Genomic DNA, 25,526 nt, shown 5'->3' on the forward strand with positions numbered 1-25,526 from the left:
GAAACTCCCATTAAAACCAGATCAATGCAAAAAATTCATCAACCTAAAAAATAATGACAAAGTTCACCAGGCTTTAATACCAATGAAAGCGAAGCTGAAGTGTAGAATAAAGCTTCCAAATGCTAAATATAATAGGCTATATGATGAAAAAAATTCTTACAAACCCTTAACCATTACAAATTAGATAAAGACATATAAAATTCAAATTTAATCATATAAAATCACAACACTAGATATACGTGGGAAAATCCTTCCGGGAATAGAACCCACACTCTAAAGATAGACCCAATTGTATAATCGCTCACAACAATAGTTACAAAATAATGTATAGAGCCAATGCTCTTCAGGAGTACCTACAATAGAGAATTCAATAATAATTTTGATAGCATAACAATGCCCAGAAATTAATCAACCTGTCTCACAAAATCAACCAAGGCATCAACATATAAATAGAGCTCACACAGAGAAGTATGTGCCCATGGTTTCCAAAACCATCTCCAATACCTAAGAGGTAAGTTGTGTCACAAACAACATCTTTCTTAATCCCATGACATGTTGCACATAGTAACATCTAATGAAACAACACCTATCTCGTCCATAATGATCATCTCAAGTACCAAATATAATTTAAGTAAAACATAGAAGTTACCATGAGCAAGATTAGGCACCTTCCTTACCTCACACCACTTGTCAAAAGTAAGCTCAAAACATAAATTCCAACAACCATAAAATAAATCTCCATGACTCTTGCTTTGGACAATAAACCATCATAATCATAATAAAAATTTGTTATAGTATCAAAATAGCAACCTATGACATTAGCTGACAAAACCTTAGGACTCCCAAAGCCGATGAAAATACAATCAATAATTAAATAACCATGTTTGGACTCTAAGGTCAAGACACCTAAATCCCAACATATGTAAGCTGGGTATACATCACTGCACACTAGACTATGATCTCACTATCTCAATTGAACAAAAGATAAATGTGAAAATAATATAACTAACATACATTTAATTCAATATTAAAATTGTATAAAAATGATAACGATTTTGTGTTGAAATTTTAGAATGTTAGCACGTGTGCTTGGTATCTTTGAAAGGTTGATTATTTGAAATGTAAAAGAGGCTTCAATTTGTAAGCTAAGAGTAGACAACTTTCTCAAGGTATTGGATGTAATTTTGAATTTACATTGAACAACTATGGTGTTGATTATAATGTGTTGCTCATTCAAATCCTTTCATTTATAATTTCATCAATAAATGTGAAAGTGATGGGAGTGATAGATTTCTAATTAAATGTTGAAATAATATTGCTTAGGTAGAAGTGTTAGTATTTCATGCTAAAAGTCGTGAAGTGGAAAACTCTTGAATGAATAAATTGGCCTTTAATAGATTGATAATTTTAAATGTAAATAAGACTTCAATCTACAGTCTAGTAGTAAATAATTATTGATAGGTGTTAGATATAATTTTTACTTTACAAACAACTATTACAATGTACTAGTCATTTAAAGTAATAAGATCCTTAAGTCCTTGGGGGCTTGGTGTGTCTTGTCTCTTTGATATCTTGGTGAAATTTTTTCAATACAACTTACCATGAGTATGTTGAGTCTCATACCCTCACTAAAGTGGGGGCTAAATGTAGCATTATAAATTGTACAAGTTTGCATATAATTTTATCCTCACCTAGACCTCACCTTGGTCCTTTAACTTCTAATGCCTGATAACTATACCAATTATGCTCACATCATGTTTCAGACTTCCATTTTCACCACCTTCCCTATCTCATCCTCAAGCTTGAGTCCTAATTTTTCAAGATCAAGGAATTGGGTCCACTGGTCGCAAATTAGGACCATGGGGCCCAATGCCCTAGTCTTCTTAATCATGAACCGAATTTGGGCACTATATGGTCATCTCAAATGAATAGGAAATTTGATCCCATGTTAGCCTACTCTAGAAATTTAATTAATTTTTGGGTAGTCAAGTATAAAACGAGGTCTACCCCTCTCATTTGAAACATAATTCAAACTCTTAACCTCAATCAAGGTCTTGGGTATGTGCAGGATCATGGTGTGCTAAAACAGGCCCTTAAGTGGCAATGAAATTTCAGAAAAATCAGAGTTATGCAACTTGACATGAAAATTTGAATAAGTTGTGAACATTATTTTTAAAATATGTAAGAAGAAAATATATAGAAAAATGAATGTAGTTTCTAAGCTACTAGTTGTTTTTTGGAAAAAAAAAATCTTATTTGATGAAAATTTCAAATTTCAATGCAATGGTACCAAAATTTCAGGAAAAAAATAAGAAGTAGACATATGTTTGACCACCATAATCAAAATCAAATCTTAATATTTTTTTATAATATTTATAATATAAGTATTAGACTCATTTTCGGATGTGACACATATTTTTTTTTAATTTTTTATGAATTAAATAATTATTTATGATTTTTTTACTAGAGATTTTCAGAAATTTAGAAACTCCTACGTCTGACCACCTTAACTTGGTCAAAACCTTATGAAATTTTTTTTTTTTAAATTTCTCCCTATAGTAGACAAAGCATAGGATGTGACTTGTGTTTCGGTTTCAAAAAATGTTATACCATTTGAAAGTTATGAGTGTTTTTCAATCAGTATATCAATCAGGACTATTGTCAGAATTCAATTAGAAAATAAGTAATAATTATTTACTAAAGTTGAAATAAGACAAGCCTTATATTGTTGGAAAGCTGGGAACGTCCTTAAAAAACCCTTTTCGTTTTATCAATTTTGGCTACAAAAAAAGTAGTCAGCCACTAGTGTAAAGTCTGGAAAACCAGGGAATACTGAAAAACATGGTTTTTCAGTTGACTTTCTAGGCTTGTAACTTCAAAGCCTAATACCAAAGCATTCTCGAGCCGAAATTTGAAATTTGAAAATTTGAGTACAAAAATTGGATATCGGATTTTATCCAATATCCGATTTTTGTACAAAAATTTGCTGTCCTCGATGAATTTCCCTTTGCCGCCATTTATGAAGTAAACTGCCACATGGCAGAAATTGGATATCGGATTTTATTAGTCATATTTTAGAGAGAGAGAGAGAGAGAGAGAGAGAGAGAGAGAGAGAGAGAGAGAGAGAGAGAGAGAGGGGGGGGGGGAGGGGGAGAGGGAGAGAGAGAGGGGGAGAGAGAGAGAGAGAGACATCATAACTTATATAATACGTAACATATAATATATATTTTAAATTAAAATTACAAATAAAAATCGGATATCCGATTTGCATAGGTAATTACCAGGCCAAGGTGTACTAACACCCAGGACAAGCAAAAAGTCAACACGGATTTTCACGGTTTTAGGCGAGTGAGGAAGGCTATTTTTTTCACATCGCCACTTTTTGGCCCCCCTTGACCCTGCACTAACCCTCTTAATTTTAGTCAAGAAAATTCAAGTGAGCAAGCAATCAAGCATTGGAGCAGAAGTGAACTCAAGTTCAAGCATTGAGGATGGAATCTGTGATCAATGTCTTATAATGACATTCTACATGATACACTAAAACCTTTGTGTGAAGATGGAAGAAAACTCTATCAAGGTATACATTGCAATTTCAACCATTTCATTTCATATACAACCTTTCCCTTTGTTATAATTTTTCATTGCATTTATCATTTCAATTTCATGGTTAATTCCAAAGCCAAGGCTTGACCTAAGGAAAACCCCTATCTACAATATTCTTCCTCTCTTTGTTTGTGCAAGGAATAGGTGTAGGATATTTACTTGGGAATTTCAATAGTGACAAATAGGTTTAGCTTTCTTAAGAGTGAAATTTAAGGATCGGGGCAGATTTGTACTACTTGGTCTGAAAAATTAGGTCAAACTTATGGGAATGGGTTCTAAACATCTTATTTTGCCTAGATCTCAATTTGTGGCTACATGAGATATTTGTAGCAATATGCTTATGATAATTTACTTTAATTATCCATTGCTTTTACCTAATTTCATAATTACTAACCCATTTCAACTTATGAAAGAGGATTTAACCCTAACCCAGGTGAATCTAATTAGAGTTTTAGCCCTTTCCTTATTTGGGCTATTAGGTTCACCCCTCATTAAATGTTTTGGTTAATTCGGGGTTGTTTGTGGTTTTATCATCTTAATTGAAACCCAAATTCCAAATTACACTATTACACAAGTGTAAAGCGGAAAATCGCAATTGAACCCTAGTTGCTCTCCCCTCTTCCAACTCCAAGGAGAGAGAAGGGAGGTTGCTAGGGTTGATGGTTTTCACTTAAGGGAGAGACTTTACATTCAAAAGAGGGGTTGAAACCCACAAGATCCAATCCCACACAATGCAAGATTGGATGCTAGATGAGTTTCAAGGGTTAGGACAACAAGGCTACCCTCTTTTGTAAAGAATGTTGATAAGAGAATTAAGCTAGGAATGCATAGAAAGTGACAAAGATTCGCTTATAAACTGAGATAGGGATATAGTATGAAGCTGCGGACCTAGAATTAGCAGTAAAATGTCGATACGGCGCTGTCCTACAAATTTGAGCAAAAGTTGTCGGGACGATGGCGCTCGGCGCCACGGTCCTTCGAAAAATCCGCGAAACGAAGGGGGATCTGTTCGTCTCTGCACAAGGATTCTAGATCTTCAATTTCAGCCGCGTACCTGCAACCTACACACAGAAAAGCGAAGACGATTGGGGGGTTAGGGATTAGGGGTTTGCCTTTAGGTCAAACCCGGGTTTTGGAATTAACCAAGAAATGAGAAATGTTGTAAATGTAAATGTCTGTAATGTAAAACAAGTACTAATACCTTGTTGTAAGGATGTTTGTATCCTTATGTGCGAAGGTATAGATGTTGTTGTTTGTTGTATGTTGTATGTAGTATGTAGCATGTAGTAAGTGATCTCCTCTTCAATGGTTGAATCCTTGTCTTGAATGCAACACTTAGCCTTGAATGGAGACTTAGAAGGAATGCTTGAAGGAATGCTTGAATGCTTGAATGCTTGAATGCTTGAGTATAGTTTCCATGCTTTTTTCGTCATGTATGTATATGTCCAAATGAGAGAGGAAAATGTAGTTTATATACTTGTCAATTAGGGTTAATAGACTGATTTTCTCGACCTTAGGCCGACCAGGAAATAATAATTTCCAATTTGCAAACAAAAAGACCCGAGACCCCATAGGAGACCGGGCCCAAAATAGGCCCAGGGACCAGGGCGCTGGGCGCCCTGGTCCTGAAGGACTAGGGCGCTGGGCGCTCTGGTCCCACCTCCCAGGACAGCAAGGTGCAAAGGAGGTTCAGGCCAGGGTGCTAGAAAATGCAGTTTTTAGTGTCATAAACAGGTTTCGGGGTCTCCATTCAGGTTCCGTGTTGCGTCGCCATCGTGAAGACCGAAATGCAGTCGAAATTGCAAGTGTCGCAATTTTAGGACGCTACAACAAGTTATGACATGCAGGAACCAAATTCTATGATAGAATGGTCACAAGTCAAAAGGTATATTTGCATGGAAAAGGTTGGCACCGAGTTGGCTAATGATAGGCTATAAGGGAAGTATATATTAATAGATGATAATGATGGATTCTATTATATATTTAAGTATTGTTAACTATGATAGATTTTATGAAAGTTATAAGGTGTATCTATGGCAAAAATAATGTGCCAAAGTTTGAAGGTAGTAAGAGGGACAAAAAATGTGCCATCTGAATTCAAATTCCCATCTCTTTTGGCCTAGCCTAGAAGATCCATCATTCTTTTCTCCTCTATATATTGGGTGTCCTAGAGAGAATTTTATATGTTGTAATTTATACATAATGTTATGCTACCGAAATAGATCTGGATAGTGATACTAGACAAACTCCTATGAAGAAGACTTTCTCTGCAAATGATTGTAAATCGAATGTTTTTCATAAAAAAATTAGTAGGCTTTTGGAGTGTGTGATATTTTCTCTCAAAAGTGTTTTACCTAGGTACAATTTATTATTGTTTTAATCATAATATTTATATCTCATTATTATAACTATTAAAGGTTTTAAGGAAAAAATTGTACCACCTCTTGTCATTAGATTAGTCTAGGAAGTGTTTCCATGTAGCTTGCTTGATTCTTCCTTTCAAATATTGTCAATTCCTTATTTACTCGATTATTTTCATTTCGAATATTGGAATCAATATGAATGGAACTTCATGAACATCAACCAACTTGATTATATAAAAGGTGCAAAAAGATAAATAGAAGAAAATTTATTACAAAAGAAAAATCTTCAAAATAAGATGTTAAATGAATATGTTAAAACTTCATTTACTAAACTCATTAATAGTTAGCAAATAATGGACAAGTAAAATTAAACAATGAGTTGTTGGGACAACAAATATTGACTTTGGTTTCTATAACAAGAATGAAATATATTTTGTTGGTTGTATTAGGGCAACTACTCTCCTATTTCCTTTGTCTTCAAGCAATTTGCAACTTATGCAAATTTGTTAAGTAAAATATTACTACTTGTTAATGTAGCCAAGGCTTCTAATAATCCTAGTGCTTTTATGAAAATGAAGGGATTTTTAAAGAAAATAGTTTCCTATTATTCTATTACTTATGTGATTCCCCTATGAAAATAAGTGCTTGAATGTGAGGATTATTTTGCTAGGAAGGGATTGATCTATAGATTTTTTTTTTGCCTTCTCTTCTCAATTTGCAGCACTAGATTCATGAGGTTTGCTTTACTTTAGTAGAGGATATTTAATGGAGGTTTAGCCTTCTATCAGAGGCTTTTTTTTATGGTTTACTTCAATTATGAGGATGATCGACAGGTTTACTTCAATTATGGTTTATCTCTGTGCACCCTTAGGTATCTTTTTTCAATACTTTGGAATATTTTGTTGATATTTTTCCTTTGTGGGTAAGATTTCCTTATCCCCCCCTTCATTTTTAGTGTGATGAAGATTATGAGGCTATTACTAATACTATAGGTAGATTCTTGAAGGTATACTCTATGATCAAATAATTTTATTATACTCCATAAATGCTTTCATTTTAATAGAAGTTGAGCTTTCAAAAGCTCTACTTGGTGAGTTTATTCTATAGGTTAATTATAGATCTCGGTGGTAGCTATTGAACTATTGGGGGAACCCTTTTCACAGTAGGAATTATTTTGCCAATTTCTCTCATAGAAGTTGTAGGTAGTCTTCCTCAACATAGTGGAGGAATTCCATTCATGACCACTTTGTTGGATTGGTTGAAGGGATCAAAATACTAAGAGGGGGGAATCAATGTTGTTCTTTCTACCTATATTTCTCCTAACCCACTTTTTTTCTTTTGTGGGTTAGCATTGTTCTGATTGCAATGATGGATCTACCTAGATAATTTTTCAATGTAAGAAGAAACATCCCACTAACATGTCTTTACCTTCTCAAGTTGTGATGTTAGATAAGTAGCGAAAAACATCTAATTCAAAATAGTGTGTATTCTTCTTAGTTCTAGCTCTGTTGTTTCATTTTTGGTTGTCATGACCTACTATTCTTGTCACTTCTTTATTATAGCATTGTTTTTTTATGCTTAATGTTTATGATCCATAATGAGTTTAGGCCTTTTCCCACTTATTTTAATTAAAAACAACAGAAAAATAAAATAATATGCTTTTTCATTGAGAAACCATATACCTTATCAAGAAGAAATATGAATGACTAGCCATTTTTACAATGCAATCATAAAATTAGAAAAATACACAAAACATAATCCCCATTAATAAGAAATATTATGGTCAAAACATTATTTTAAATAAAAAACTAAAACTCACTTGATATTTATTCCAAGTAGTCATTGCCAATTATGTAAGCTAGTGATCCTTGCAATCAAATATTGGCATGATAATCCATCCATAGCAAAGTCCAAGACAATAACATTCAACAAGAAAATCCTAAAATATGTAACATTAATAATTTTTATTAACATCGAATTTCAAATGGGTTTCGTTATATAAGCTTTATACATGTACAAAATATCAGAATATTATTTTTGAAGGGTTTAAAATTTTAAACCAATAGATAGACAGATGTTGATTGATGTAATTTATATTGCGAAAAAAAATTACAAAACAATTTTAATTCTACCTTCAAATCAAGAAATTAAATAAATACAATTATTAAGAAAAGAAAATCAGTAGAAAGTAAAACCTCTAAGATAGTAGAATAACACAATTTTCCAAAAACAACTAATCATGTATTCAACTACATGAAAATATTAATTAACTCCATGTCTTATAAATAGAAAATGACAATTAAAAAAGAAAAAAATTAGAATAAATTTTATTTCTATGTAATTATATTCATTTGTAAACAGAATGATGAATCAGCTTGAGATAATACTCAAGAATGGCTGTTCTATTACATAATTCTAATTTTTTACTAAATTTATGTCAAACTTACATTTCGAGACTTGTTGCCCAAATATGAAATCTTACAACTTTCCTCGCTATTACAATTGGTATTTCTGGAGTTTCTTAAAGATAGGGAAATTATTGGCAAGTATTAAGAAAAACATACTTCTAACTTTATTTCATTTACAAGATACTAGAAAAAGAAAAGAAAAAACATATTTCTAGCTTTATTTCACCATTCAGCTATTTACATCATGTTTGGCATCTTCCTAAACTCGCAGGTATTTCTCCTGACAAATGGTTGCCGTGAAGATCAATCTTTCTTAGTTGGGGAAGGCTACCCAGAGTGTCTGGAATTTTCCCTGATTACATGTTACAGCATATTGACAACAGCCCCAGCCTTTATGCCTGACCAAAACTCTCTGGAATTACTCCATGAAAATTATTTTTCTCTAATCTCAATCTTTCAAGATTGGGAAGTGCCACTGAAATGGTTGGAAGCAAAATCTAGCATTACTATGCCTGTCAGGTTGCCAATCTCATCTGGTATGCTTCCCTCGATTTCATTGAAGCGCAAACGAAAATATACGAGACCACTTGGAAGGAGGCCAACTGAAGAAGGCATAATGCCAGTGAAATAGTTTTCAGACAAATCTATATGGTACAAGCTGGAGCAATTGCTCAATACTGTTACAAATAACAAACCACTGCTTCCGCTCACAAGTTGATTATTCCACAAATTAAGCCATCGAAGCTGAAGCAATCTGCCAAACTCCAAGGGCACCGTACCGGTCAGATTTTTGAACGCTAAATCAAGAATTTGAAGAAGCGTACAATTAGAGAGAGAACCAGGAATTTCTCCCGTGAATTGGTTTGTAAATAGATGCAATCCTTGCAACTCTGATAGGGTGCCAAACTCCCAGGGAATGTGGCCAGTTAAGAGGTTATCAGCTAGTCCGACACTTTCTAGAAGGGTGCAATTAGAAAGGGCAGTGGGAATTGATCCTGTCAAGTTATTGAACTCGAGATCAAGCGTTCTAAGTTTACCGAGCAATCCCAATTCCCCGGGAATACCTCCATAGAGACTATTGTATCTCAATCTCAACTCAGTTAATGAGGAGAGGTTACCAAGGGATAATGGGATTGTGCCTGTCAGGTTGTTATAATCTAACCAAATGGTCTCTAAACGTGGAAGAAGGCCAAGCTCAGAGGGAATGGGTCCGCTCAGATTGTTATATAAGAAACTTAGATATTGCAACGATCGACAACCTGCAAGAGAAGACGGTATAGAGGATTCTAATTTATTGGTAGATAGAAGAAGCCTTCTCAAGCGAAAAAGCCTTCCGATCTGATATGGAATATGGCCCTGGAAGCTGTTATTAGAAAGATCAACTGTTCTAAGAAAGGAACGGTTTCCCAGTAATGGAGAGATATGTCCAAGTAATCCCTTACCTGTGAGATTCAAGGAAACCACACGCTGTCGACGAGAAGAGCATGTAACACCAGTCCAATTGCAAAAGTTGTGGTTGGGAGACCAATCGGACAAAGAATTATATGGATCAACAGAGAGAGCAGCCTTGAAACCAATCAGAGCTTGTTCATCAGAATTATTAGAAGTCTTTGCCATATGAGCAGGCAGTGCAGACAAAAAGAGTAGAAGAGGGAGCATCATCATCTTCATTCTTGGCTCGCTTTGAACCTAAGCCCAAATGATAGAGCGTGTGCGGATAGGTTTCTTTGTGGAAGTTTATTCAGACATCAGAAATGAAAATCTTATCAAGGAGGGATTTAGGTTTTTTTTAAGATTTTCCTGTCTGCCTGGATATACTTAATTTATTATATTGGAAATGGTTTAATATACTTATGATAGATTTAGGGTTTCAAATTCCTTTGGGCAAGGAATATAGTATGTTTTGTGTTGTTGATGGCCTTCATTAATTTTTTTTATTTTTATTTTTTCATATTCAAATTTTGTTTTGTTTGAATATTAATAAATATTGTTTACTATTGAAAGATTGCAGTTTCCAAAGGATTACTTGAGAAGGTTCCACAAGCAATTTCTTGAATGTAGATCAATTTCAAAATAATCAAATGTATTGAAAAAATATTTATTTTATTTTATTTTTTAATAAGATTTTTTCTATAAGAAGACATTGTGGGATCTATTATGCATGTAAGTGTCAAAAAGTGATCATTCCAAAGTGTCACTAGATACCTACTTAAAGATGCCCTTAAAACTATGCACTACAACCACCTCAAAAATGAAGAATACATGCACAAATGTTCAAGCATTTGTGCCCTATAGATACCAATAAAGTTGCACAACTCCTACAATTAAAGTCCAAAAATTCTAATTACTAAGCATAAAATGGGTGGATATTGGTACATGTCAAATTTATTATTTTTTTCAACATTATGTCTTTGATTTTTAATTCATTACTATTAATTATATTGATTACCAATTTTTTAAGACGCAATAATAATTTTTAATAAAGTCAAGATGTAAACTTTTAAATAACTTTAAAAAAAATGATATTTATTGGTATTTATATAAATTAATATTAAATTTCATGCAATATTAATTTTTACCCTCCAAATATTTTAATTATTTAATTAAAATTAATTTTTATTTTAAAATAGTGTAATTTAAAACAATTTTTTATACTATTGCAATCTAATGACCCCAAGAACATTGTCCTCTCCAAGTTGTTTTAATTAAATAATTTAAAATTATAAATTATGCCAAATGAATCTAAAAGAATTATTATATGTTAAACTGAATGAATTTTTTTAAATTTTATTGCTATTAATCATAAATGTTATTATTAATCATACATATTATTAAATAATATATAATATATTAATAATTATTTTAAATAAATAATAATAGTGTAGTTAGTATGCCTACTATGTATTTATATTATATTATAATTATAATAAATGCTATATAATTTTAATTAGGTTGATACAATCATATCAATAAAATATTATGCCACAAACCTACAAATTAAAAGAAAAATTAAAACACAATAAAAATATACTTAAAAAAATAAAATTAATGATTTCTCTTTTATAAATATAAATTTTTCTTCTTGAGAAAAATAAAGTAAACAATATGAATAAAATAAGACAACTCTTCTTGTCTATGATGAAAATTAATAGATTGCAAAATAGGAATAATAAAAATCAAAACATATGAAACCTCACAATTTAATCAATCACTCAATAAAGTCATAAAATCAATACATAAAAGAAGACAATAAATGATAACACCTTTGCAAACACCTTAGTATAGATGTAGTTCTACAATATACTTCAATATTTAACATATTAGCTGCTTAATTTGTTAGTATGGTAGTAGCACTGCCTGGATACGAAACATTCTCTCTCTCTCTCTCTCTCTCTCTCTCTCTCTCTCTCTCTCTCTCTCTCTCTCTCTCTCTCTCTCTCTCTCTCTCTCTCTCTCTCTCTCTCTCTCTCTCTCTCTCTCTCTAAGAGAGAGTGACAAGGTAGAGAGCCACTGATGAGAGAGAAAGACTCAATAAGTCTAGATTTCCTACAAGAGAAATAGTCCACTCATCATATAATTATCAAACACAATTTTCGATCAATGTATAAATTAATTTTAGCTTGGCTAGGCACAAGATCCATTATTTTCATCTATTATTACTTACGTCTCTCATCATCATTATTATTATCATCGTCCTATAAATAATACATAGTCACCACCTAGACTTGACACTCAAGTGAAAGAAAACTATGTTTGACTCAAGACATTAAGATTTCATAAAAAATATTCCTACCTATATATTTTTTATCTAAGGAGCTTGATTCATTTTATCTAAAATATCCATGTTTTAATTGATGTATACCTCTACAATAGGTATAATCCAATATGAACTCATATCTTTTGGCATGAGATTTGGTCGTTCTTAAGTGGTTTGGTCAATCAATATTTTTCTTCCTTATTTAGCTTTTTGTCCCATTCTATCAATGAACTAGAGCCACAATGATTTTTGTATATCTTGTTGTTTTTAGAAAAGTAAATAATGGGGCATGATCATTACTTTTGTATGTCCTATTTGTGGGATATCCTTGAAACATTACCGTGGCATATATGTTCATTGTGTGTTAGAATGACTTCTAACACAAACAATTATCCTTTTAATATAAGGTCACTCATAGATTTGTGAACTAAGATACCATTCTTTCTATCTTATTTTCTCACATATTATAATAAGTTCCTATTATGGCTTTTATGAATAAGGATAACACTTCTATTTATTTGTAGAGCCAAATTCCATGCACTGGATGCATACTCACCTTGGTTACTCATGACTTGGTGCATAATATATATTGTCTATATCAAGAGAAGATTCTTATCCATAGGTTATCATGATAAAGAATTGATTATCTCATTTCTTCTAGTCACTTTCTTCCATCGAATTCCACCATCATTATGCATTTCATCATCCATTATTCGAGAGATCACTCATGCTACTTTTTGCATGACTTCCCTTTTTAGGGACCATCCTCATTCCAATAATTAGGCATATCTTCATTCATATTCGACCCATTTCATAATAACCACTTCTATTTAAAACAATTCTTCTTTGAGTATTATCTCAAAAAGGGGAAAAATGTAGACACCTAAAAAAATCAATTTCATCTAAATCAACTAATTTATCTAATTGTCACCTTGGTACTTCTTTTATCTAATTCATTTAATCATCTTATCACCTAGAACACATAAGACATCCCCTTATCAGCTAATGCCTAACAAATTAATTAAATAATACTTAATTTATCTAATTAATGTTATTAATCAATTTATCATTTTCCATTGTCTTTAATTAAATAATTATTACTTCTTTAATTAATCCATTAAATTATTCTTTTTATCCACGTTAATGAAATGTTTTTTTAATTTAATTAGTTTATTTATCCCCTTCGCCCATATTCATCAAATAATTTTTATTAGTTAATTAACTCATTAATTTATTCCACGCATGCACATTAATTATTTAATTTATTATTTAATTATATAATTAAGTTATCTATTATTTCTTCTAGTTCTCTATAAAATTCTAATTATTTAATTACTTTTACTAATTTTATTCCTTTATATATGAATAAAATTAATAGTATTTATTTTTCCTTCATGCACATCAATTAAATAATTTTAATTATGTAATTCTATTAGTTTATATTTATAAATCTCTATCTCATTAGTTGACTTACAATAACTCTTATTCTACTCATCAATCATATCCACCTTAATCCTCCATGTATGTAGTTCACTCCTCCACTGAAATCAATTAACTCGGTCATGCAATTAGTTTACTCACTTAATTTAGTCTCATTGTACTTTCAATCATTTTTATCCATTGATTGTTCTAATTAGTATCCACTATTAATCGATATGAGGTGAAATATGCAAAATAACTCATCTATCATCAATAGCTATCTCACTCTTACTCTCTCACACAAACATTATTGAGTATCATACATGAATTTAGATGAAATATTTTCCCCACGAATGCCAATATGCTGCATGAATCATCGATAAAATATCCAATTTATACCCCTACTCAAAAACCTAGATGAATAGTTTGGGTTCAATTTAACACCTTATAAAATGAAATGAGAATTTGTTTTTCAATCAATCCCCTGATTAGACTATGTCATGATTCATTTTGAAACCATTAGTAGATTGACCTCCTAATTAAGTTGTGTTAGGAAATGTGAAGAATTGTTGTTCATTAAAACCTCCTAATTAGGCTATGTGAAGAATTGTTGTTCATTGCATGTTAAGAAATCATGCATAAATCATTGTTTAGACTCCATAAAACACACCTACAATAATAGATCTTTACGTAAAACTTGCATACAACAACAAATCAACACTTGAAACTTGCACGCAACAATAAATTAGTACCTAAAACCTACATGCAAGATCAAATCCACACATAAAACTTGCATGCAAATATTAGACTCACAAAATTATCAAATTTAATGTCTTCACATTGGGTTCACCAGAAATGTATGTAGGAAATCATGAATAAGATTCATAACACATAAAAGCCAACCACAAATCTAAAATGTTATGAAATATAATTCTAATACATTCAATGAAGTATTGAAAGACAAGATTTTAAAACAAAAGCACAAACCAGATGCAGAAATCTATTGGCCATTTGGTGGAATTGATTATGTGTTGCATTGATGTTTTGTCATTGATGTCAACACTATCTGTTTGGATGCTTTACCAGCACCCTTCTGGTCCCGGTACGTTGAGTGGTTTTGTGGTCTACTTGGATCTGGTATGATTCAGTAGACTCTGGTGTGATTTGGTGATGGAATTAGCTTGTTCATGATGCTTATAGTCATACTTGATCATTTGGTTTTGGTCTAGTGTTTGGATGATGTCCTGATTGTTGAGAAGTTTGGCTTCTGGTTCGAGCGAGGGTTTCACCGACAGAGATTTTGGTGGCGATCTCTGATGAATTGCCTAAGTAATGTTGATGCAACTTCTAATAGAGTTTCAAGATGTTGTTGGTGATGTTGTTCAAGACTTGGCATTTGGAGATCATTGCTGAAGCGTATGGACCTATACTTGGTCCTAGTTGATCTAGGTTATGAACCGACATTTATGTAACGTGTGGATAGGACATATTGATGTATTCCTGGGATGTCTTATGTGTTGGATATTATTTGTTTGGCCTTAGGCAAACATGGTTTGTAATTATGTAATTGGTTTATTGTCTGGTGGCCGACCTAATTGTTTATGGTCAAGGGTTTGTATATATAGATGTGAGATCTTATTTTAGATCATCATGGTTAATGTAAGAGGTCATGATCAAGGAATGTAATGTGTGAATAATGCAATACCATTTAGGTACAGGATTTGGTCGATCATTGGAGATTGAATTGGGTGTATGACGATTTAGTCCTCCGGTGTTGAGCTTAATTGGAACTGTACTCTGGCATAGGAGATGTTATTTCTTGTAGTTCAACACTTCTATGGATTGTAGTCTAGATTTGTATGTAGTCAGTAAGACTCCTTTTGTGAAGAGCAGTGTGCTCTAGGCTGTTAGCCTTCCTGCAAGTGTAGGCCCCTCAATTTTAATTCACATACTTACTGTAGAAGTATTATTTGACTGTGGGTAGGCTTACCACCATGGTTTTTCCCTTTACCGGGTTTTCCACATACAAATCTTGGTGTTTTGTGAATGAATTTTATTATGTGATTATTGTCTATGCTTAATTGGATTAACTGGTATTCGAGAGTATTATTATTTTGGGTTTCGGTATTAAAGTTTAAGTTGCTTAATGCTTCCAGTAATCTATGACAACTGATTCACTCACCCCCCTCTCAATTGTCTTCTAGTTATCTAAAGTATCTAACAATTGGTATCATAGCTTTGGTGCTCTCTGTATAAAGCTTAACCACTTGAGGAAGATCCTATGGCGACTAACAGTTCAAGTTCATCTAGTTCTTATAGAGCTATCTTTAGAAGGGATATACTAAGGATTGATGGAACAAATTACAAAGTATAGAAGATTCGGATAGAGACTCATTTGACATGTCCTGGCAAGGAGAATTGGGAGATCACACAGAATGGTGTCAGACCCTTTAATCTGGGATTTGGAAATCCTTATCTGGCAAACCTGGACAAGGAGCTTGAGAATGATTGTAGAGAAAGAGAAGCCCTCTTGTGTGCACTATCTGATCAACAAATAATAGGATTAACTAACAAATCATCTAGAAAGGCTATATGGGATAAGTTGGAGACTCTAAATGAAGGTGACCCTACAATGAAGATTGCTAAACTTGATGGTTACTAGGTGAGATATGAGAATCTAAAGATCGAAGAAGATGAAAGGATTACTGCATTCATGGAAAAGGTAAATGAGATTGTTATGGGAATTCAATATTGTCATGGAACTCTGAGAAAATATGATGTTTATAAAGTCCCGAGAGCCCTACCATCGGATTACAAAATGAAGGCTACTGCTATCAATGAGATGAGAACAATGGCTAATACATCTATCAACAGAGATAACTTGGTTGGGAAACTATCTGCTTTTGAGCTTGAGGAATTTGGACCGTCTAGAGCTGTGAAGACTGAACCTACTTTTCATGCATCTACATCTATAATCGGTAAGCAAGGCTACAAAGCTTTATATGCAAAAGAGTTAGAAGATATGAAGAGAGAAGATGATGAGTTTGAGAAACTTGAAGCGCTATTTGCTAGAAGAGTACGGAAAGGACCGATAGGAAGTAAGTATGAAGGAAAAGCACCTTTTAAATGTTTTTCATGTAATAAGATTGGTCATTTTGCATCTAGATCTCCTGAAAAGAATTCAATATTTGAAGAAAGAGTTAAAAGATCATTTAAGCCTAACCTTGGATATTAGAACACGTACATATTCAAGAAAAATAGAGACAAATCATGCTACATAGCAGATGAGGAAGGCATTACTGATTTAGATGATGAACTGACATAAGACTTTGCTAGTGGATCCGACGATGGGAAAGAATGGGTATTCTTGGCTATCAAGGAAGAAGATTCGACACTGGATGTACCGGAAGAGAAGGCACTTGCTGCTGAAATTGAGGACAAGGATGAATAGGTAATTGACAGTGGTTGTTCACATCATATGACTAGAGATAAAGGGAAGATTTTGTCTTTGCAAGAATTTGATGGTGGACTAGTTAGATTTTGAGATAACAAGGCATGTATGATCAAAGGAAAAGGAACTATATCATTGGATGGTAAGAACAATACTGACAATGTTTATTATGTTGAAGGTCTGAAGCATAATATTTTGAGTGTAGGATAATTGGTAGACAAGGGATTTCAATTATAGTTCAAGGATGGAAAATGCAAAATCATTGACAGATCTGGTTTGGAGATTGCAACTGGTACACAGACAAAAGGCAATATCTTTCATTTGAAATCTGGTGAGAAACCATGTTTGATTACATATATTGATGAGACTTGGTTATGGCATAAAAGGATGTGTCATGTGAATTTTGATTGCATTGTGAAGATCAGTTCAACTAAGGCAGTTACGGATATACCTACAAATATGAAGCCCTATAATTCAGTATGTAAAGAATGTCAAATGGGTAAATAGGTTAGAACCTTTTTTAGGAGTATACAAGATAAATCAAATGATGTTCTTGATCTTATTCATACTGATTTGAGTGGCCCTACTAGAGTTACAATTTTTCATGGTGATACATACTTCATGCTAATAATTGATGATTATTCTAGAATGATGTGGGTTACTTTTTTGAAGCAAAAATCTAAAGCATTTGAAAATTTAAAATCTTTAAAGCTAAAGTGGAAATTGAGATAGGATTGAAGATTAAATGTTTGAGATCAAATCATGGTGGAGAATTCACATCCGATTAGTTTAATAAATTTTTTGACAAGCATGGTATAAGAAGACAATATTCTGCTCCCAAAACACCTTAGTAGAATGGAATTATGGAAAGGAAGAACATAACTATCTTGGATGCTTCTAGAATAATAATGATGGAAGGTAATCTACTTTATATCTACTGAGGAGAAGCAGTAAGTACAATGATTTATACATTCAACAGAGTACATATCAAAAGAGAAATCGGTAAGACACCTTATGAATTATGCTTTGGCAATACACCTACAGTTAAGTATTTCAGAATTTTTGGTAGTAAATGTTACACCAGGAGAGATGATACTATTGGGAAATTTGATCCTATATGTGATGAGGGCATATTTATTGGTTAGTCTAATGAAATCAAAGCATATAGATGTTATAACAAGAGATTGCAGAGAATTGTGGAGAGTGCTAATGTCAAAGTAGATGAGCTGAGAAAAAGTCAAATCAGAGTTTATGAGAAGGAACCGACAGTGGAAATGATTATATCTGAACTGGTAGCACCTTTACCAAAACAAAGAGTTGAACCAGTTACTCCAAAACATCAGAGAATTCTATAGTATCTAAAGAACAAGAAAGAGGAACAGAGAGTCAGAAGGCTCCTAGGTATGTGAGATTGAATCATTCTGAAGATCAAATGATTGGGGATAAAAAAAATGGAGTAATGACAAGAAGAAGACTGTCAACTAATGAGGTATGTTTAATTTCACAAGTTGAACCGGTATCAGTAATTGAGGCTTGTAAAGATGAAAATTTGTTAAAAGCTATGGAAGAAGAATTAGATCAGATTGAAAAAAATAACACATGGACTTTTGTTCCCAGACCTAAAAATAAAAATATCATTGGAACTAAATGGATTTTTAGAAATAAATTGAATGAGGATGGTAAAGTTATAAGGAATAAGGCTAGATTAGTTTGTAAATGATATTATTAGAAGGAAGGAATTTATTATGGAGAGACCTTTGCACCAATAGCTAAGATTGAAGTTGTAATATTATTTCTTGCCTATACTGCTTATAAAAACTACAAAGTTTATCAGATGGATGTTAAATGTGCATTCTTGAATGGGGATCTTGATGAGGAAGTTTATATTGAGTAACTTGATGGTTTTTCACTATTAGATGATACTTATATGGTTTGTAGGTTAAGGAAAGATTTATATGGACTGAAACAAGCACCTAGAGCTTGGTATGCAAGGTTGGATAAATATCTTTTGAAGCTTGGTTTTACTAAGGACAGTGTTGACAGTAATCTATATTATAAATTCACTGATGATGATATACTGATTGTTGGAGTATTTGTTGATGACATTATTTTTGGAGGTGAAGACAAATTATGCTTAGAATTTTCTAAGAATATGAAGAAAGAATTTGAGATGTCTATTATTGGTGAGATAGAATTTTTCTTAGGTTTGCAGATTACTTAGACTGCCAAAGGCATTTTTATCTATCAAACTAAATTTGCTAAGGAATTGTTGACGAAATTTGTTATGGGAGATTCTAAATCGATAAGTACTTCTATGGTTACAAGTGAGAAATTGACAAGAAAAGATATTTCTGCACTAGTAAATCCTACAAGATACAAATCTATGATTGGAGGTCTTCTCTATTTGACTTAGACTAGACCAGACATTATGAATTTTTTTTTATTGTTTCAAGATTTCAGAGCAATCCTAGAGAAAATCATGAAATGGCGGTGAAAAGGATTTTTATATACTTGCAAGGTACATCTGAATATGGATTATGGTACCCTAAGGATGATAACTTCACTTTATGTGCATATATAGAAGTTGACTAAGATGGAGATGTTGATGACCGAAAAAGTACTTCCGATGGAGTTTTCTTTCTTGAAAAGAAGTTGGTTTCATGGATCAGCAAGAAACAGTGATGTACTTCTCTATCTACTGCTGAAGCTGAGTATGTTGTTGATGCTACTAACTGTACACAAGTTTTATGGATGAAGCAAATGTTGAAGGATATAAAGATGGATTGTGAAGCACTGGTAGTTATTCACTATGATAACTCTGCTGCTATTGATATATCATAGAATCTGGTATTTCATTCTAAGACAAAGCACATATCTATCAGGTATAACTTTTTGAAGGAGAAGGTGGAAACAAATGAAGTTAAACTGGTTTATGTGAACACTAAGGAGCAGATTGTAGATATTTTCACTAAACCTTTATCCAAGGAGTCATTTGAGTACTTGAGAGATAGATTGGGGGTTTCTGCCCCTATGATAGAGACTTGATTGATGTGGTTTGGCATCAATCCGACATGCATTATCAGAGATTCTATTCATTCCGACATTGATATGGGATGCTACTACTCAGGGGGAGTAGTCATCTTTTGAGATTCAGAGGTTTATATTTTTGCTTTGATATTTATGTCTGATTTTTGGCATTGATATCAAAGGGGGAGTGATATTGACATGGAAAAGTTAGAGAAATTTAGATCTTTATAGAGATATTATTCACAGGGGGAGAGACATTGATATTCAGAGCTATATGTGGGAGACTATTGGTTGTCTTCCATAGGGGGAGACTTGTTTGGCATTTCTTATTTCTTAGATGTTTTTCACATCTAGTGTTGCCATCAATGCCAAAGGGGGAGATTTTCGGTCATTTGGTGGAATTGATTATGTATTGCATTGATGTTTTGTCATTGATGTCAACACTATCTATTTGGATGTTTTACTGACAACCTTCTGGTTTCGGTAGGTTGAGTGATTTTTTGGTTTACTTGGATTCGACATGATCCGATAGACTCTAGCATGATTTGGTGATGGAATTGTCCTGTTCATGATGCTTATACTCATACTTGATCATTTGGTTTTGATTTGGTGTTTGGATGTTGTCCTTCTCATTGAGAAGCTTGGCTTCTGGTTCGAGTGAGGGTTTCACCGGTAGAGATTTTGGTGGAGATATTTGATGAATTGCCTAAGTAATGTTGATGCAACATCTGATAGAGTTTTAGGATGTTGTTGGTGATCATGTTCGAGACTTGGCGTTTAAAGATCATTGTTGAATTGTATGGACCTATACTTGGTCCTAGTTGATCGAGGTTATGGACAGACATTGATGTAACGTCTGGATAGGACCTATTGATGTATTTTTGAGATGTCTTATGTGTTGGATATTATGTGTTTGGCCTTAAGCCGACATGGTTTGTAATTATGTAATTGGTTTATTGTCTGGTGGTCGCTTGATTGTTTATGGTCGAGGGTTTGTATATATAGATGTAAGCTCTCATTGTAGATCATCATGGTTAATGTAAGAGGTCATGGTCAAGGAATGTAATGTGTGAATGATGTAATATCATTCAAGAAGAGGAATTGGTTGACCATTGGAGATCGAATTGGGTGTATGAGGATTTAGTCCTCTGGTTTTGAGCTTAACTAGAACTGTACTCTAGCATAGGAGATGTTATTTCTTGCAGTTCAACACTTCTTTAGATTTTAGTCTGGATTTGTATGTAGTCAGTGAGACTCTTTTTGTGAAGAGCAGTGTGCTCTAGGCTATTGGCCTTCCTGCAAATGTAGGCCCCTCAATTTTAATTCGCATACTTACTACATAAGTATTATCTGACTGTGGGTAGGCTTCCCACCATGGTTTTTCCCTTCACCGGGTTTTCTAGGTACAAATCTTGGTGTTGTGTGAATGGATTTTTTTTTGTGATTATTGTTTATGCATAATTGGATTAACTATTATTCCAGTATTATTATTTTGGGTTCTGGTATTAAAGTTTAAATTTCTTAATGCTTCCGATAATCTGTGTCGATTCACCCCCTCCCCCCCCCCCCCCCTCCGAGTTGTCTTCTGGTTATCTGAACTGTCTAACAAAATCTTCCTCATTGACCTCCATTGCCCTTCTTTCTCCTTCAAATTTTATGTGAAAGTCACCTACAAATGCAAGTGCAAAATGAAAGCAACTTGATGACAAAATGATAGAACATTGGACAACATAAAGATACTTCAAGCGTGGTTGTTGAAAATCAATGAGAAAAGGGCACAATTTACAGAAAAATTGAGATTGATTGGATGGTAAAGATTATTTTGAGATTTAAAGTAATCAATGGACAAGATTAAATGAGAGGACATGTTAAGTGATGATAAAAAGGAAATTGCATTTCCAATGTTGAGGAAGAAGTAGAAATGAAAATAGATAAGTGAAAATAATTATTGGAAACATCTATTTTTACTAAAATATGCCAAAATGAAATATCGGAAAAGAGTAGTGGAGAATTATCAAGTTTTTGATTAGGGAAAAGGTGGGTTTTACAGGGACCTGAAACCACAGTTACAGTCTAAAGAAATATGAACAATTTAAGTTCACTAGCTTGGAAAAGCTATCAAACACATAAAAGGACAACATACCAAACAAAAAGACAACAAAAAATAAAACTAGATAAACATTAGCCTAAAGACTTTAAAGTCTTAGATATCTCATTTTCCAAAGTGTTCATCTCTTGGGCCACCTTTTTTAGGTCTTGGAACTCCTGATTGGAGGACTCTACCTTTCTCTTTAGGCTGGCTCTGGTTCTCTTGGAGGGACATGATTCCTCTTTTTGGTCTTTTTCACTATCAGCATCAAGGTCCACGATTAGGGTACCTTGTTGGGACTTTTCCAATTTATCCACCATTGTATTCATAGTGGTCATAGTATTCTTGATAATCTTGTGGCTTTTTTTCATAATGGAATTCATAGCTTCCCTGATTTTGTTAACTTCCCCTTCAAGATGTATGGTAGCTTCTCTTCCTCAGTCCAAACATCCCCTTAAGCCTTCTAAGGCTACTCTTTTTCAACCAACTCATCTAGTTTGCTAGAAACTACCCTATTCTTTAGGTTAATGTCTTTGATTTCATGAAAGACCCATTAAAAAACCCTAAAGAGGTCCATTGCGTCATTCCTGAAAATAGACAAAACATCATCTTGAGATTCCTTGTATTGTTTAAAGTAATGGTCATCTGGTTTGAGGTCTTTGGGAAATATTGCCTTGTTCTCTCTATTAGTGGTAGGGTGAGAAGAATGGGATCCTTTAGAGGAAATAGAGGTATCAGAGGGGTTACCTGATGAGTCCTCAGAGTAAGATACCGACTTATTCTTAGGAAGGTCCTTCATTTTCTTTTTAGCTTCGGATTGGGTTTTCACAAAGATCTCTTGTTGACCTAGAGGCTTGACCAAAGCATATTTTTTACGCACCTTTTTAGGGGGGGGAGTAATTTCCTCTTCCCAATCAGAACCCCCATCATAATTACCCTCAGACACACTAGTTTTAGTGTCATACCATTCTGAGTTTGGGGGCAAAATGGGGTTAGATGGTGCAGGAAAGCTAGCAAAGTGCTCGTGAATGAGATGAATAATACCAACATGCAGAATAGGGAAATTCCTAGTACTTTTGCGGTGTACTAAGATATAATGTTTAAGAGAACATAACAAATAGTAAGGGAAAGAAACCTTGACCTTGTAGTGGAAGTGGTTGAGGAGAATTAAATGGTAGTCATAGAGTCTAGTGAATCTACCATCCACAGTAATGTATTCCATCACCACTCTTAGTACCTCCCTCCAAAGCTTCTTTATGGTGTCGACCATAAAATAGTTGTTTGAAACCTTAACTAGCACTTCCCTTTCCTCCTCAGTTTTTGGAAATTTAATGATTACTTCATCAAAGATTTTCCTGTAATGGAATAATTTCATTCCTTGTGTAGAAAGGCTGATAACTTCCCCAATAAGATCCTCATTGATTTTCACTCTTCTTCTAGAGAGAATGATACTTCCTCCTTTCAATTTTTGACAAAATACTTCACAATGTCAAGATTAGCACTATGAAGTTTTTCCAAGAAAGGTTTTAGCCCACCTTTACCAATTTGTTTCCATACCTTTTGGTTCTTCTAGTGCTTTTCACAGCTTTTCGGCTCCACCCATTTCCTGCTACCCCCATTTTTCATAGACTTCTCTATTCACACTAGCAGAGTAGATAAACTTGGTAGCAATCCTACAACAATGCCTAGGCACCCACAAAACATGCCACTTCATGCAGTTTGAAGAGGTAATTATGACACCATCACTGTAGTGAACGAAATAGTACCTTTCTCTGATCTGCTTAATAATTTTTTGAAACGACAAATTTTCCATGCATGACATCATATCCAATTAAGGATTTAACACCCACTCCTAAATCCTTATAGGATTTCCATGTCCACTAGCTAGTGAGATTGATTCCTTCATTGGCAAAATAATCGACCACCGCATTTCCTTCCCTAAACACATGTGAGATTTTAACATTTTCAAAGTTGTGAAGGAGGGATCTGGCTTCACCGATCCAACTTTTGATGGTCCATGAGGGGGGGTTGGGGGGGGGGGGGTGGTAATCACCTAGAAGGCATTCAATTATGTTTTTAGACTCCCCCTCTATCCATATGCTTTTAATGTTCAATTTCCTAGCAAGATCAATGACCTGGAATGCACCTATGGCTTCGGCTAAGTGATTGGATTGAGAGCCCAAGGGGAGTACCACCATCAAAACAAAGTTACAATAGTGATCTCATAACACCCCCCCCCACTCCCAACAGGCCCAGGATTGCCCTTGGCTACCCTATGTGGGGAATTATCAAGTTGAAGAGATAAGGGAGATAGAAATTAGAAAGTGGAAGAGATAAGTGAGATCATAAATAAATAAATAAATACATAAATAAAATTCATTTATTTCACCCACACATAGTAATTAAATAAATTTTAAATGTATTTAATTAGAATAATTGGAGAAAGGGATTAAATAATTAAATAAATTATTTAATTGAAGATGAATAGTTAGGATTGATCGATTAAGATCAAGATTAATTGGTTAGAAAGAGATAATGATGAATATTGATTAAATAAAGAACATTATTTTAATTAATAGTTTAGAAGAAGAATAATTAAATAATTAAGAATTATTTAATTATAATAAATTAGAAGAAGAAAATTAGTACTAATAAAATTATTAAAATTATTTAATCAGTTTAGAAAAAGGTTTAGTGAAAAGTGTCATTGAAGACTTAGAACAATTTTCAGTGTCTGTAGGTTAGTCAACTCAAGCTCAACAACCTTAATGTTTAAACTTTAGGAAGAAATAAGTCTATAACTTCTTCTCACCAGGATATTCAATTTGGGACATTGGGTTATGAAACTCATACAAAAACAAGGAAAAGATAATGAAATATATTTATATTACTCACAATTCCTCTTATACAATTGACAATGCAAATAATTATATAAAAAAAGTGGTTAAACAATAAAATTTCCAAATAGGATGATTATTTAACCACTTAATTAAGAAAAATAAACTATAGAAATGATCAATTTGAATAATTAATATCTCTAAATAAGAAAATGATATGTAATAAAAGCTGGATCAAAACATAGATAAGAAATTATGCAATGAAAATGTTAGGTTTACCAAAATATAATGTTGTGGAATGGGATTCGCTAGCCTAAACATGCGAACTAGGAATAAAACTCACTCACATCAATATAGATTGGGGAAACAACCAAATATACCCAACTACAAACCCTTAGAAAAGTTGGGCACACTAATTTTATTGTTTCCTTGTTGAGTGTAGACACAATTAGATAAGATAAAATGATTAAATATAATAACTAGGGATAATAATGCAAAATTGAGTTATATTAGCACAAGAAAATGAGTTGTAAATCATATATGTAGGATTTGAGTACAAATCTAGAATTAAG

The 25,526-nt window shown here is 33.2% G+C and overlaps 1 protein-coding gene across 1 annotated transcript; it reads right to left on the reverse strand.

Annotated features, from left to right (window-relative positions):
• Positions 1-8,830: 8,830 nt before the first annotated feature.
• LOC131064792 (LRR receptor-like serine/threonine-protein kinase EFR) lies at positions 8,831-9,991 on the reverse strand. The gene has a single exon (XM_057999063.2). The coding sequence runs from the start codon at positions 9,989-9,991 to the stop codon at positions 8,831-8,833; it is 1,161 nt and encodes a 386-aa protein (XP_057855046.2).
• Between the last annotated feature and the right edge of the window lie 15,535 nt (positions 9,992-25,526).

Source organism: Cryptomeria japonica, chromosome 4 (assembly GCF_030272615.1).
Source record: "Cryptomeria japonica chromosome 4, Sugi_1.0, whole genome shotgun sequence".
NCBI lineage: Eukaryota > Viridiplantae > Streptophyta > Pinopsida > Cupressales > Cupressaceae > Cryptomeria > Cryptomeria japonica.

What these genes read in the sequence shown, in the direction of transcription:
- LOC131064792 (XM_057999063.2), bottom strand. Translation starts at nt 9,991, where the DNA reads ATGGCAAAGACTTCTAATAATTCTGATGAACAAGCTCTGATTGGTTTC.